Source organism: Apteryx rowi, unplaced genomic scaffold, assembly GCF_003343035.1.
Source record: "Apteryx rowi isolate R43461 unplaced genomic scaffold, aptRow1 scaffold_20, whole genome shotgun sequence".
NCBI lineage: Eukaryota > Metazoa > Chordata > Aves > Apterygiformes > Apterygidae > Apteryx > Apteryx rowi.
This window is the reverse complement of record NW_020448308.1, coordinates 2034173-2048772: the sequence shown is the minus strand read 5'-3', so window position 1 is coordinate 2048772 and position 14600 is coordinate 2034173. Positions and strand designations below refer to the sequence as shown.

Here is a 14600-nt window from a genome sequence, read left to right as displayed (position 1 = left end):
ATGAGAGCATTCAAAGCATGCTTGTCTCTTTTCTTACTGTGTTAGACTGCAATAGCAGGTGTTCCACAAGCAAATGCTGCTTTATCCTTTTCTGGTTTTATATGCAACCAAGTTTGCCAGATGCTAATTTTCTATAGCAGGATTTATTAGGAAACTATAGATGTACGTGTGCTTTTCATGAGAGAAAATCAAGGGTCAGTGTCTTATCAAACCTTATTGTCTTACCTTCTCAATACTAAATTGAGGAACAAGCATACATATATGTAAGGAGAAGGTGCCAGCTCTAACTCATCTGGTATGTCTTGTGATGGACTAGTACAGAAGTAACCTGTTACCTAGCTCTTTTAGAAAAGCTGTTGAAAACAAACCCTGTCCTAAAACAGTTAAGTGATAGGTGTTATGCTGCACTGTTGAACTATGAAACCTCCAACTGTATCTTCAGGCTTCTGGTGTGACACTTCAGGCAACTGTTCAACAGTTTCTTCCTACCGTGTGTAAGTTTAATTACTAGTAAAGTATTTGAGTGCTTAGTGAGCTCTTGCTACACATCTAAAACTTGCATATAAATATAGCCTAGTTCTAAATATGCTTTAACATCACTTTTAAGGCAGATATGAGCAGTGACGTGCACTTGGTATTAAGCCAACAAATGCGCACACTTTGCATCAGTGTGGCAGGATTGCATGTTGCCTCCTTCTCCAGTGTTAACTTCCTGATTTACTCAAGTTTCTCACGTTGGTTAAATGAGTTTGTTCATCATTAACTGCTACTTCATACTTACTTTGACAGCTGTTAACCTTTTTTGTCTGTCTTAATACTCCCTGCTGTGTGGTCAAGAAATGACAAGGTTGTAGAGTAGAAATAAGATAGCTTGAAGCAGACTTGTGTGGGCAGATGCTGCTGACGGTTTCTTTGCTCAGTTTATTTGATAATGAAATAGGTAAGTACCTGCTGTCAAGCAGTGAAAGGAACAAGACTCTGCAGTTCATGTCAAGTAGAGGGAGCAAGTGCTTCTAAGTGGAGATACGTTCTACTGCATAACTACTTGCTGTTGTGCAGAAGTAACATAAGGGTTTCATTTCACATGCCCTTTCTGCCCCAGGTCGATAATAAAGGCCGGAACTTCCTTCACGTAGCTGTTCAGAACTCTGACATTGAGAGTGTGCTGTTCCTGATAAGTGTCCAGGCCAACGTAAACTCTCGGGTCCAGGATGCCTCGAAACTAACACCTCTCCACCTGGCTGTACAAGCTGGCTCAGAGATCATTGTGCGTAATCTGGTATGTACCAGAGAGTCTCTTTTCACTTCTTAGAAATCCACATTGATAAGTCTTAATGCTGATTGCCTACAGCCTGGAGAAGTCGGCTGAAGCTGACACTCCTTTGTCTGAAACAGACCTCAAACTTGCATAAAGTTACCTTGGCTCAGACTGAGCTGCAGCAGTAGCCTTCATATAAGCGTGCCTGGCTCACAGCAGTCGCTGGATAATGCAGCTTAGTTGACCTTACCTTGCACTTACTGCAAATAGGAACATCTACAAAAACTGAAGTAGCTCAGTAGTGATAGCATTATGTACATATTGGCCAGACACCTAGAAGTATCTCTGTACAGTCAAGTCTTGTGTACTTCATTCATAGGACTATTAGCCAAGAGTTCATGTCTGAAACACATTCTTGAAGACATTCTTTCTTGCATCTTGACAGCTGCTCGCAGGTGCCCAGGTGAATGAATTGACTAAGCATCGTCAGACTGCTCTTCACTTAGCAGCCCAGCAAGACTTGCCCACAATTTGTTCAGTTCTTTTGGAGAATGGAGTAGACTTTGCAGCTGTGGATGAAAATGGAAACAATGGTAAACTAGTAAAGTTTTTCAAGTAGATATGTACATGTAAACACCCCAGTAGGCCTGCTCATAGTACCCCTTAGTGGTAGAGACTGGCCATTGAAAGGGCTTGCCCTTCAAAGACAAAAAAGAAGGAAAATCCAGAAAATCCAAGCTGGTGGAGGGAGTTTTAGAAGTGGACAAGGAAGGTGGGGAGATAAAGGGAGTGCTTAACTTTATCAGGCTGCAGTTATTACTGATGTTAACTACTTTAGATTCTCAAAGCTTCTCTTCTGCTCCTTTTTCAGCTCTTCATCTGGCAGTGATGCATGGCCGTCTAAACAATATCCGGGTCCTCCTCACAGAGTGCAATGTAGATGCAGAAGCCTTTAATATTAGGTAACTAGTATAGTCTTAATGGACTTAAGAGTGGGTGTGTGTGTGGGGGGGAGCAATATATTTTTAAAGAGTGTGCTGGTATAACTAGATATGGAATTAAAGATTTGGCTTGGATTATAGCATTTCTACACTAATCTTAGTGAGGTGTGCAGAGCATGCTTTGTCTAAATACTGCAGAAATTAACTTCTTCCTGGTATACATTAGCTATGTATGATGCGCTTTGAATTAAATTAGGTGTAGCATTGTTCAAGTCTGCAACCCAATTTGAAAACAAAGCTAGCTGGAGTGGAGTCTAGCTAGCTAGACTGATCTAGATAATATGCTTTTTTTCCCCCTGCAGAGGCCAGTCACCAATGCATATTTTGGGACAATATGGGAAAGATAATGCTGCAGCCATCTGTGAGCTCTTTTTGGAGTGTATGCCAGAATACCCTCTAGACAAACCTGATGCTGAAGGAAACACAGGTAGGTGAGACTCAACAGCTGTTAAACTTGAATGTCACTTAAATCATATTAGGGGTATGTCACTTCTAAAGCATGACTAATTGGCAGTAGAATGTTAAATGTAGTAAGATATAAACATTACCTTGATACTTCAGGGACTAAAAATCCTACTCTGGATTGAGTGAAGACACAAGACCCACTCTGTGTTAGCAGGGAATTGTCTGGCTTTTATTTTTCAGTGCTCCTGTTGGCATATATGAAGGGGAATGCTAACTTGTGCCGTGCAATAGTGAGAGCTGGGGCTCGTCTTGGGGTTAACAATAATCAAGGAGTCAATATCTTCAACTACCAGGTTGCTACAAAACAGCTTCTCTTTAGATTGTTGGGTAAGTATTGCTTGCTACAGTTGGAAAGTGTTTTAGCTTAGGCTTCTGAGATACCTCAGTGTAAGAAAGAACTTTGGACATCTGATGTAAAACACTAATTCCAGAGGTGCTGAACATCTTGTAAATATCTTATTGCTTTGAATGAGGGGTGCAAATACTCATCTTCTAAAGATCAGCTGAAAAATTGCCCAGTGCATATATGAGAGCCCTCAAACTTGAATGTGTACTTCCTTTTTCTGAAAGGATGAATGGGGGGGGATCCTGGTTGGTGTAGTCTAATGTGGCTTAAAATTAGACTTTGCTTTAACCTGCTACTGTATATTCCCTGCAGATAATGTGGGATTGATGAAAGTCAATCCTGTGGATTTCATACAAACAAAACTGCAGCTACTGCAGCTGTGGTTAAATCAATTATACTGAGCAACACCTAAAGCCACGGAAAAAAGTTTCCTTAATGTTAACATACTCCTTTAGGTGTCAGAGTCTATTTTGCCTTTACACTTTGCCTCTAACAGATATGCTGACAAAAGAACCTCCCTGGTGTGATGGCTCCAACTGCTATGAATGCACTGCCAAATTTGGAGTCACAACAAGAAAGCATCACTGGTAATGTATGACGCATCTTGCTGTGCTTACAAGGAAACGGATTCCTTTCCAAACGCAGCAAGGCTTGTTCCTTCTGCCACTTTCAGACACCTCCATGTTAACATAGGTGCATAACTGGTAATCTAGCTGAAATGTTCCACCTTGCCTACTTGTTAGAGCAGTAATAAGCTATTAGAAAAAGCAGTCTGTGCATCTAAAAAATATTCCAGGCTTGTTGGAAACAAGAAATCATGTTGAAGTTCCAGTAGTGGAACAGAGGATTCAGAAGTCTACTGTTAGCAGGGGCTGATTTACTCAAAAACAGGTGACACTTGGACACTTTCTGCTAGTTTAGATTAGGGTTGCTGTTTGCAATATGAAAGTAGCCGAAGATACTGGTATTGGTTGATCTTGTGTAGATGTGGGCTGCCTTTTCTTAACTAATCTGAACTTCTATGAAACATGCTGGGTTAGATAATAAGCCAGACTTTTTCATCATAACCCAGGTAAGATTCTGGTTAGCATTTTGGGAAAATTATGCACAAGCATCAGTTGAAGTGGTAGTAGGTGACTGACTATTGTAGAAGTAGCATGTATTTTTGGTTTGGAATCTAATTCTTGTGTGACAGTTATCAGGAGATAGGAAAAAATGCAGCATTTCAGTTGCATAACACTGTAGGTTTTTCAGTGAGGCTGTCACTTATCAGTGATGGTATCAGACAAAACCCTGGTGTTCACTATATCAGTGAACTCATACTTCACTCTTTCCCACCCCTCTTTTATCAACAGCCGACACTGTGGACGTCTGCTCTGCCATAAGTGCTCAACAAAGGAGATTCCTATCATAAAATTTGATCTGAACAAGCCAGTTCGAGTTTGCAACATCTGCTTTGATGTCCTGACTCTGGGAGGAGTCTCCTAGTATGCTGTGGAAGTAAAGGGATTCCTAGTCAGTGCTCCTGACAGCAGCTCTGCTTACAAGCCCTGTGGACAGGGAAGAGGAGGCCTATACATGTCTTCTGCAATAGACTGAACTAATTAAGGACCCTGTTATGATATATTCCAGTATAAATGATTTTGTATGACTGTAAATGTATTGGGCTGTGATAGACTTCACTAGGAATTTGAATGGATCATTGAAGCCAAGTGACAAACAGGAATTTAGACCCTCTTGTTGCAGTGGGGTACAGAAGCTAAAATTGTTAGGCTGGTCTTTGAATCGTCATAAAACAGGTCTGTCCTTGACATGGTGCTTTGCACTGAGCAACTCTATTAAGTCCTGTTGCTTTCAGGCTGCTTAGTAGAGATGGCATTAAGTTTCAGGGTAACCAGGTATTTTTTCTTTGCTTTGTCTTAAAGATAAATGTTCCCCTTCTCTAGAGAAGACTTCTTGTGAAGCAAGACTGAGCTGTTACAACCACTGTTCATTTCAAGAAACTTTTTTTAAAATGGGGTCTAGTTCTAAGCATAGTTCAAGAATTGTGGCCTTACAACAGAAAGCTTTACAACATCTGATGCAAAGCAGTCAGAATTGCAGATCCACATCCTGATACCTCCTCAGTGTCTCATTAGCTTTTGCAAGTTCAAGAAAGTGCAAGGTTGTTTTAAGTAGAAAATATTCTTGCTTGTATCTGCCAGACCTATCGAAGTCTACTTTGTTGCACTTTCATATTTGCATTGCTAGTCCTTTCAGTTCATGAAACTTGTGTATTAGAAAAAACCCTAAGAAGCGTAAGTGCTCTAAGAGAAGACCTAAGCTTAATGTTAAATGGAGAAACACTAAAACCAGTTAAGTAGTCTAACTTGCTATATACAGCAATAAATGCTGAAGTGCATTATGAATCATATGAGGGAGACTAGCACTTTCTTTGAATTTAAGGACCTTGGTTAATTGCTGCAGGAGAGCCAGTCACCCTACCAGTGTAGCATGTGCTGCCCATCTAGATGATCAATTCAGGTCCAGTTTCAGCAGGATTGCCGGTGATCAGGAGCATTTGTTTGGAGGCTTACTGCTAACATTAAGCATCTGGCCTTCAAGAAAGGATTCTGGACTTGCAGTATGATGCCACACTTCTGGATTAAGCTGCAGTATTTAAATCTAGGCTGGCTGTGGTCTCTGAAGATGCTGAATCTGAAACCGCAACACCACATTGTCCAGGTAAACGGGAAATCACTTTGCTGTTGAACAAGATTATGGTTTGGGCAAAGGCTTCAGTCAGATTAAAAGAAATATGTACTTAAAATGAAATGCCTTGTTAAGGCTTTACTCATCCCAAGAGGTGAATCTAGTTTAGACTCAACTCAGTGCTCTTCATCTCTACTTTATGAACAACTTGTGTGCATTTATTTACTGACTGTTATGTGAAGTGTAGAGTAAGGAGTTCATGATAATGACACGCTGCCCTGTTTTGGAATAGTGACTTTTTGATCTTTCTCAAGTGTAAGATGAGATGGTGAGTCAGACTGCTACTGTCCTTTATAGGAGACTTGCTTGAGGCTTTACTCCAAAACTTGTGCAGGAAAACTTTGGGAGATGGTATAATTGCTGACATTTGCACAACGAACTTCACATCAAGTCTCACTGCACTTTGATCTTCCAATATGTGTATATTATAACTGGAATCCTGAACTTTGTAACACTAGAGAAGAATAATGGGTGATGCTAAATACAAATTTGCCTCATTGTTTAATGTCTGCTGCTGCCGTGTTCCAACAAAATGCCCAGGTAACACAACTGGTGTGTGCAACACCAGTTCCTAACGCAAACGGTGCGTCTCTAGCATAACTTGTTTTGTATACTGCCTTTTAGGCTTGTTCTAGATGGATGAGAAACCAAAAATATGGTGTCTAAAGCATCTAACTGCAAACTACAGCTTGGTTTTTGGTAAGCAAAATAGATCATGGACAACATAGTACTTCTAGTCTATCACTTTCCGGTGTTTCCAAGTTATTGACTGTAGGTCTTGAGTAATGAAAGATAACTTTAACAGAATGATGGAAAGGGAGAGAGTGTTAAGCCTTGACTATAGGGTATCCCATGATAACACATTAACTTCCTGGTTTGGAACTGCAGTACTGTTAAGGGTGTACCTGGAAGACTGAAAGATGCTAGAGGAGTTTTCTTCCAAGGCCACAGCCTATGGACTTCAACTTAATTGGAAAACTGTACAACATGTAATTGCTAAAGCATTTAAACTTCAGCTTTTTTCAGCGACTTCCCTGATGGAAGGGGCAAGGGAACAGGGAGCTTGGTTTGAACAGAATAAGCAGCCTTTTAAAGTAATGATGAAAAAATGCAATCTGAAACTTCAGCTTAACTAAATGCAAGCTTAAGGCTGGTTAGTTTCCTTTTGGAAGGTGGATTATGCATTATGACTGCCTGAAACTCATCTGGGGAATTATACTTGATGCTCCTACCTTGCCATATACAGCCAGTACTATACAAGCTTTATTTTTCTCACTGAAGTCTGCAAGGAAAGTTAAGGCTATTGATAGAGACTAATGTACAGCCTGAAGTGTTCATTAAATTCAAAGTAACTAATTCTAGTAAATTTGATCAACTTAAAGTGCCTTTGAGATAGATTCCTTACAGCCAACTCTAAACAGCTTTCTGCCAGAGTTAGAGGGGAAAAACTTGCAACTTGAACCAAAACCCTAATTTAGTTCTCTTCTAGTCATTATTTCACCTGAAGAGGTTGATTGCATCAAATGCAATTGGTGGGGCTCGATCCCTTATGCACTCTGCTGATATTGGTCTGAGATCTTAGGTGTCTGGGATTCTTTGGGAGTTTTGCTGGCAATGCCCCATTGCAGGGTCCAAACTTGAATGGAGGCACTTGGTAATGTAGTGATGGTCAACACGTTTCTAACTCCATAAACAGATGCACTTCCTCTTGTGTAGCATTACAGTTGTGACCAAAATGTCCACCCGTCTTGCCCCTGCTGTCCTTGAGCAGTGTCTGTCACCTTGAGACAAGTATGCCAAGCGTTGCTCAAGAGGGTATAAGGAAAACAAACCGTCTTCCTGTCCCTGGAAAGTGATGCTGTCAAACTAGGCTTCGGGCACTTCAACAGGGCTGCATGGAAAGTCTGTGGTAGCTCATACTGTAGCTTCTTGTTCTGAGACTGGATTCCTTTTGATTTAGTCATCCAGCACTCTTACACAAGCACAAAATGTGGTCTGGCTTAAATCTTATTTCACGTATCTATTTGAGGAAGGTGTAATCACTGCTTCACACCACTAAGTAGAGTGAGAATGTTGGTGTTAAAGGTACTAACAGAGCATTACAAGTTGCTTGCTAAAAGTTGACAGATGCCTTAATGACTTCCTGTTCTGGAGATCTGACTTGTACAACTTCTCGGGTAGTGCATGTAAATTAACATGTAACAAGAGGGGAGGCCAAGGCTGGATCTTTGTTGTAGATCAAACGTAGTAAGAGGCAAGTCTCAGTTTCTTTAACAGCAGGGTTGGATATTGCAGCAAACTCATCTTTACAGAATCAAAGCTTATTATGAGTGAGAAATAACTCTGAACCTTCTAATACATTCTGTGAAATAGCAAAGGAAGTCTTAGAACAATGGCATTTTATCTGCAATGTTTGTCTGGAGTCATTGTAAAAAATGTATTTTTCCAATATGCATTACTTTGTTGTGTAATGATTATACTTGTAATAAAATACATAACTAGATAATGCATCATGATGTGAAAACACTACTACTAAAGAATCTTCAGTTGCATAAGACAGCTGCCCCTTCCCCAAGCTAGTTTTATGAAGGCTTAAAAGCCCCAAGGAAAACTGGGGTTATTGCAGCTTACTCTGTTATTATTCTAGATACTCAGTGTTGCTGTAGAACAAACAAGCTCTAGTGTGACCCTAGTTTACGTCATACAAGTCCAGCGCAAGGCATTTAAGATGACTATCTATAATCACTTGTATAAAACAACCCTAACTTTCTACCAGACAGAGCTGGTCCATGATCTGCATCTGAGCCAAAACATGATTTAATTATATAAATGGACAAGCTGAGCTGAGTTCACTTAAAATAACATACTATCTTGCAGTGTCACATACTAGCAGGTAATCTGCCCTCTAGGCAGAGCGTGTAATTACTGTAGCTTTACTTCAAAGAAAGGGAAGCTTCAGTACAATGGCAAAACCAGCCAAAAGCATTTTGATAGGGTTATTATTGAAACTTAAAGTAGGGCTAATAGAGATTGAACTGTGAATATCGCTGGAGCACTGTCTTTTTTTAATTGACCCTTGTAAAAAAATGTTTCTTCTTCCCCTCTTCCCCGCTCTGGGGAGAACTTCATTTGTCTTGTTTTTACTACCCGAATTAAAAAAATCTTCTTGGAACAGAGTAAGGGAGTCTCCTTGTTTGCTTTAATAGATGATTTCTTCCTTGTGTTAAATGAAACTTTTTTAAAGTCTCCCCCTCCCCCCCCGACATTAAACTGAGGAATAAGTTGTGAATTTTTTATTTTTTAACTCAAAGCAACAACTGACTCTCCAAAATCAGTCTTACCTTCCTATAGCCCTATACTTGGTTTCATGTGGCTCTTAAGATGTCAAAACCATCTCATCAGCATTTTAACACTCTTTGCATTGGCAAGAGCAGTCTTAAGCATACAGCAAGATGAAACTTGCTTAGAAGCTATGTGGCTGATACCACCCTTCACTAGAAATCCAAGTGCTTTGCAGTTACAAATTACTCTTTGTGTTCAATAATCTGGATTGTGCTGTAACTTTTGAGCTATTTTTAAAAACACTGAACTTGCCAATCATTTCAGTCAGTTTGCTAAAGCATTTGCTGCTGGGAATGCTCCCTGTGCCAGTCTCACCGAATTACTAGGAACAGTTTGGGGTCAGTTGTGCTGCTGACCCCTAAACAGGCCCTTTTTTTGCTAAGATGCCATATGTGCCCAAAAGCAGAGGCCCTTTATAATGCCTCCTAAGGAGCCAAGACAAGCACTGCTTTGCAGTCCCTGCCCTACTGCAGTTTTAAAAAAAGTTTATCTTCCAAGCTAAAAGCTTAATATCTCCAAGGATGGCGCAAGCCTAAGGCTGTTTAGTTCTAGAAGCGGGACTGAGGACTCAAGCACTGTGTGATGGCTCTATGCTGCCACCCATCTACGTGTACAACTTCCAGTCATGGCAGGCAAGACCCGGTGCATTGGTCTGTAAGTGCCTTAGAGGACTTTTCCTCTGTAGTACAACTTAGAGATGATGACAGAAAATTAAGCAGCAAAACCAGGTTTAAAAACCCTGACCATTTATTCCAGTAAGCACATACACATGTTTAAGCTGCTGCATGGCCCCAGGCCAAGGCAGTTGTAGCCTCATCTTTCTACCCCGGTGGTGTTGAAAGTGCTGTGGTTTGTACCTACTGCCACTGCAATGAAGTGCTTGTTCTCACTCCGAAGGGATGGTGCCAGGCCTTTTGTAAGCTCACTAGCTTATTAACTAATTGCTTAGATTGGTGGGTACTTTTTGAGGGGCTGAGAGGCAGAAATAGCTCAGAACTCATAATGGCTTTATAAACATCTCCCAGTTGTTTATAAATAGGTGGAGGTTGCTTTAAGAAGAGGAACCGAACACAGCTCAGCACAGAACTGCGCCATTGCTGGACTACATGTAATCTATTTTAGCAGCAGACTCCAGGAAAACAGTAAAAGCCCTCTTGCAGCCTGGGTTTATAGTACCTGGGCCCTACTCTGGTCTTCCCTTGTCCTTTTCAGTCCTGCACAGGAAGGGTAGTAACTTGCCTTGCTCTTCTGGGAGTCATTGAAGTTAATGGATTTTGCCAGCTCTGATAAAATACAGCCTTTAGGTGAGCTGGGCCTTGGGTAGTGAGGATGTCAACCTCGGGCTATAGTCTGATGGACATGTATCAGATTGGGGGCAGAGGGCGGTGTCATAAACCAGAATGGAAATAGGAAAAAGAGGGAGATTGCAGCAGGATGGTCCTGTTGTTACATAGCTTTCATTACGGTCTAATTAAAACCATCAATTTCTGACCTCTGAGTCATTTGAAAGTAGTAAATCAGAGGATCAGGAGGGTGAGGTTAGTTTAAAACAACAATCTGCATAAGTACCTTCTGATATCTTCTTTGCTCAACATTAATACAAATACCAAATGAGGAAATGCAGCTATGACCTTTGCCTTCTGTACTCCGAGAACTTGATAAGCTTTTGTACAACTGACCTACATGAGATCCTAGATACTCTGAACCTTCATTGCAGGAGAAATTCAGGCTTCTCCCCTGCCACCTTTAAACTCTTTGGAGCAAAGCAGGTGATTAGGAAGGAGCGTTAGCGCTACAATGTGGTAAGCGGAGTCTGACAGTGGAGGACTGTGCATAAGCTGAAGTCAATGATGCTGCAGTCGTTCTTGTGCTCACCAACTCACTTCCTTAAAATACAACATATTATACCCACCACTATGCACACAGGCATCTATTTCCTGACTGCACAAGACATCAATTTTTAAATCTAGTCCAGGCTACATATACTACAATTCGTTGCCAGATGTAAAAATACCATAGGGATAAAGCACTAAGAAAGTAAGTTTCCCATTGCTGATTTTTTAGCTACTAACTGCATCACTTGGCTAAAAATGTTCCCTCTTTCTCTCAGCTCCATTATCGTGTATTAAATACAGTTACAAAGAACTTGAAATTGCTCTCTCTCCCTTTGCACTGACAGACGGACGGGAATGCAGCTGGAGCTGCAACTGCCCACTCCAAGTGCAACAGTTTGCTGTAGGACTAGGCACACGTATCCCGCACGGAGTCATGCTTGCAGGACACACCACTCGGCCAGGGGATGGCAGCCTTCGTATTCCTCCAAGTGAGGGTTATCCAGGTCGCCTCTGTCGCGGTGCTCAGGTGAGTCCAGCTGTCCAGATGGGGGACCAGTAGTTCTCACACACACGCAGCGGCTCCCCCTCGAACCAGGTACATACAGTTTCCGGGGGACTCCAATCCAGTCTCTGTTTACGCCTCCACTAAGAATGAAAAAATAAAAGCAAACACAATTCAGATGGCTGATTCAAAACGGGGAAAATGCTCCCAGTGAATACAGACTCATGTAGCTGCAAAGCAAAACAGTCTCAAAGTCAGAACTAACACGCATACTGAGGTAGAATTCACTCCTAACAGGCAACGTCCCACAGCTTTCTGATACCCTTTTGTTGGCGGTGCTTCAGCAACCTGTGGCCTGGACCTGGTCTCGTCAGTGCTGCTACACGCTCTCACCCTTCTGGGAGCAACTAACTTCCGTATCCACTGTTTCTATTGCTGCAAGAAGAACCACAGCCCTGCGGAGCACAGCTTGCCTAATGGCAAGATGCCTGTTTCTGAAGAGCTAATTGCTCATAGATAACGTGTGCTGCCTTACGTGCCATAACCCAATGCAGTGATTTTGAGAACTGGGGCAAAAGGAAAAAAAGTCTCAATTACTTCTGCAGCTATTCCATAATGTCTCTTAAGGGGCCAAATCCCATCTGTTCCTGTAACTATTGTGTCTTTTCCTAAGCCTGTGACCTTTTACACAAGAGGCCACCACACAACACCCAGTCCCAAGACTGCACCCTAGCTCACTCAAGCATAGAAGCAGATCCCCTGCGGTCCATGGTACTAGTGATATACTCAAAGGAAGCCCAAGCATCTTGCAACATGATCCACAAAATGATTTCAGTTTAAAATAAAATCGTCCCTAAACCAAGAGATGCACACAACTAAACAGACCAAGCAGAAAATGACTATTCAAAGCTTAACCTCATTTTTATGTGGTTTTAAATGAAAATGAAACAGAAACAGACTGTGAGGCTGTGAAGTCTCCTGAAAGAAGACCAGCTGATCCTTGGATTCAGGGTAGGTGAGAAACCCTGCTCAGATGCAGCAGACAGTCCTAGGGGGTTTCTGTCCTGTTTTCTTGAGGACAGGAGGATCATGTGCATCTGCAGCAATTTCTGAACCCAGATTTCAATTCCAGTGTGACAGAAGAGTTGTTGCCTCAGAAATACCATTCCTAAAAGTTTCACTGACCATGATGAAACTTTATCTCCCTTTTACTCACTTGTCGGGTCACCGAGCAGAGCTCCCCTTTGCTGTCTCACACTGGAGAATGTGTTCATTAGCCCTGCCTACACCCTTCTGCAACTCCAGCCTGGGGCCTGGGATGAGGCTGTCAGCAGTAGCTGAACCAGCAGAGAAAATCCAGGCGCTGATTCACCCAGCAGCAGCAGCTGACCTGCCACAGCCGAAAACATGACCGTTGCTCCTTGCAGTTTGGCTCTGCCTCCGTCTGAAAGCACAGCCTCAAGATCTCAGACAGGAGAAGGGAACGTGCCTGCTGTATTTCAGCCACGCCAGCCCTCAGCGCCTTCGCGCCAACCTGTGCCCTTCTGTGGGGGAGTAAACAGATCTCAGTTACAGACGATGACGTACAGGGGCTGAGGAGCCAGAACCCCTTCCTGTGCCACTCCTGCTAGGAGAAGAGGCCACCACAAAGCTCAGCGCAATCCAATTCGAAAGGCAGAACTGCTCTCCTCCAAAGGGTCTGAGTATACCAGCAGGAAGGCAGAGTTTACCTCTGTTTGGAGCACCAGAATCGGCTGCCCCCGGCAGAGCTCCATTCGGAGTTACAGGGTGGAAACTGCTGCTTCCTCTGGTCGCTTTCTGCCTTGAACTTTAGGCCTTCCTCAATAGCAGCCTCAGCCTGCCTTAAGGCTTCTGTCGGTGCTCCACTTTCATCATAGAACCTGCCCACCAGCTTTCCTTGGAGAGAAGAAGAAGATCAATTAAGACTGCAGCGTTTCCAGGCAAGGAAAATGACTAGTTCTGCGGGTTTTTTTTTTTAATTTGTTATTTAAAGGCAAAGAAGCAGAAATCTTCCAGAGGATCTTTGCCGTGCCCCAGTTTGAAAACAGAACTGAGCTTATGTCCCTTCCACTCTTGGATCACACAGTCATTTACCCCTTTTAATGAAACCATGCAGGACAAGCTCCGGCACAAGCACATGCTAACGACTCAATAAAGATCACAAAGTCAATGGCAGCTTCAGCTGCAGAACCCAGAAGTCTTTCCAACGCGTGCATCTCACTGCCAAAAATATTCTCCCTACACTGCTGCTCCTACACAGTCTTTTGAGTTCTGCTAATTTCAGTACTTGCAACACTGGCTCCATGGCTTTTGCTTAGCAGAGGCAAATAAAAGCAGGGCCGTGAGCTGTAGCTGACAGCTCAGGGCAGGGAAACTGTTAAGCAGGCTTTGACTTAGAGGAAAGCAGATCTCAAACTACACCCACAGGTCTAATTTAAAAGCTGTTTGCCATGAGCAGAGCCAGCATCTTCAGGTAATCACTCACATTTAAGAAGCATGCTAGTCTCCAAAGGTCACCTGGACCACTGCAGCAGCATAAAGAACCATCACCAAGGTGGACATGCCCTAGGGGAGATCCAACGCTACGGGGCACTGCATTCCCCCACCCTTTCAACGGCACGCTGCAGGTACCGTCTCCCACCCAGCAGCCCACCCTCTCTACTCGTGGGTTCCCATCGCATGTGGCCACCCAGTTAAAACAGCCACGCTTTTAAGACGCTTCCTTGACATGGTGTCAGGGCAGAAGGTAGACTGATCCCACCGCAGGACGCTCCTGGGCAGAACCACCGCTCCCAGCAGCACTAACAGCATGGCAAAGGACACGCCAAGCCAGGCTGCCCCGGCCCGTGACCGTGCCCACACAACACCAGAGCGAGCACTTACCCACAAAAACGTAGTTGCTGCTGTAGAAGGAGAGCCAGCTCTGGACGGCGAGCATCTCCAGCGGCGACAGCTCGGAGACGTCATCCACCAGGCCCGTCGGGGAGAAGTCCCCGGTCACGAATGCTCTGGTGGCATCCTTCCCTGCAGGGCAGTCACCCAGGGAGCCTCCAGTGACCCCCCCCCCCAGCCAGGGCCC

The 14600-nt window shown here is 43.1% G+C and overlaps 2 protein-coding genes across 4 annotated transcripts in view; one reads left to right on the top strand and one right to left on the bottom strand.

Annotated features, from left to right (window-relative positions):
• Positions 1–8324, top strand: part of ANKFY1 (ankyrin repeat and FYVE domain containing 1) — a 34332-nt gene extending 26008 nt beyond the window's left edge. For both annotated transcript variants that reach the window (XM_026063680.1, XM_026063681.1), the window contains 7 exons: positions 1103–1279; positions 1704–1851; positions 2130–2220; positions 2562–2686; positions 2905–3051; positions 3567–3657; positions 4426–8324. In XM_026063680.1, the coding sequence (XP_025919465.1) occupies positions 1103–1279; positions 1704–1851; positions 2130–2220; positions 2562–2686; positions 2905–3051; positions 3567–3657; positions 4426–4558 (912 nt within the window). In that variant the 3' untranslated portion in view covers positions 4559–8324. The remainder of the gene's footprint in view (positions 1–1102; positions 1280–1703; positions 1852–2129; positions 2221–2561; positions 2687–2904; positions 3052–3566; positions 3658–4425) is intronic.
• Positions 8325–8435: 111 nt separating this feature from the next.
• The window catches only part of LOC112965015 (neuferricin), a 7122-nt gene continuing 957 nt past the window's right edge, over positions 8436–14600 (bottom strand). For both annotated transcript variants that reach the window (XM_026063683.1, XM_026063682.1), the window contains exons 2-4: positions 14405–14545; positions 13231–13417; positions 8436–11643 (exon numbers count right to left, since the gene is read on the bottom strand). In XM_026063683.1, the coding sequence (XP_025919468.1) occupies positions 11430–11643; positions 13231–13417; positions 14405–14545 (542 nt within the window). In that variant the 3' untranslated portion in view covers positions 8436–11429. The remainder of the gene's footprint in view (positions 11644–13230; positions 13418–14404; positions 14546–14600) is intronic.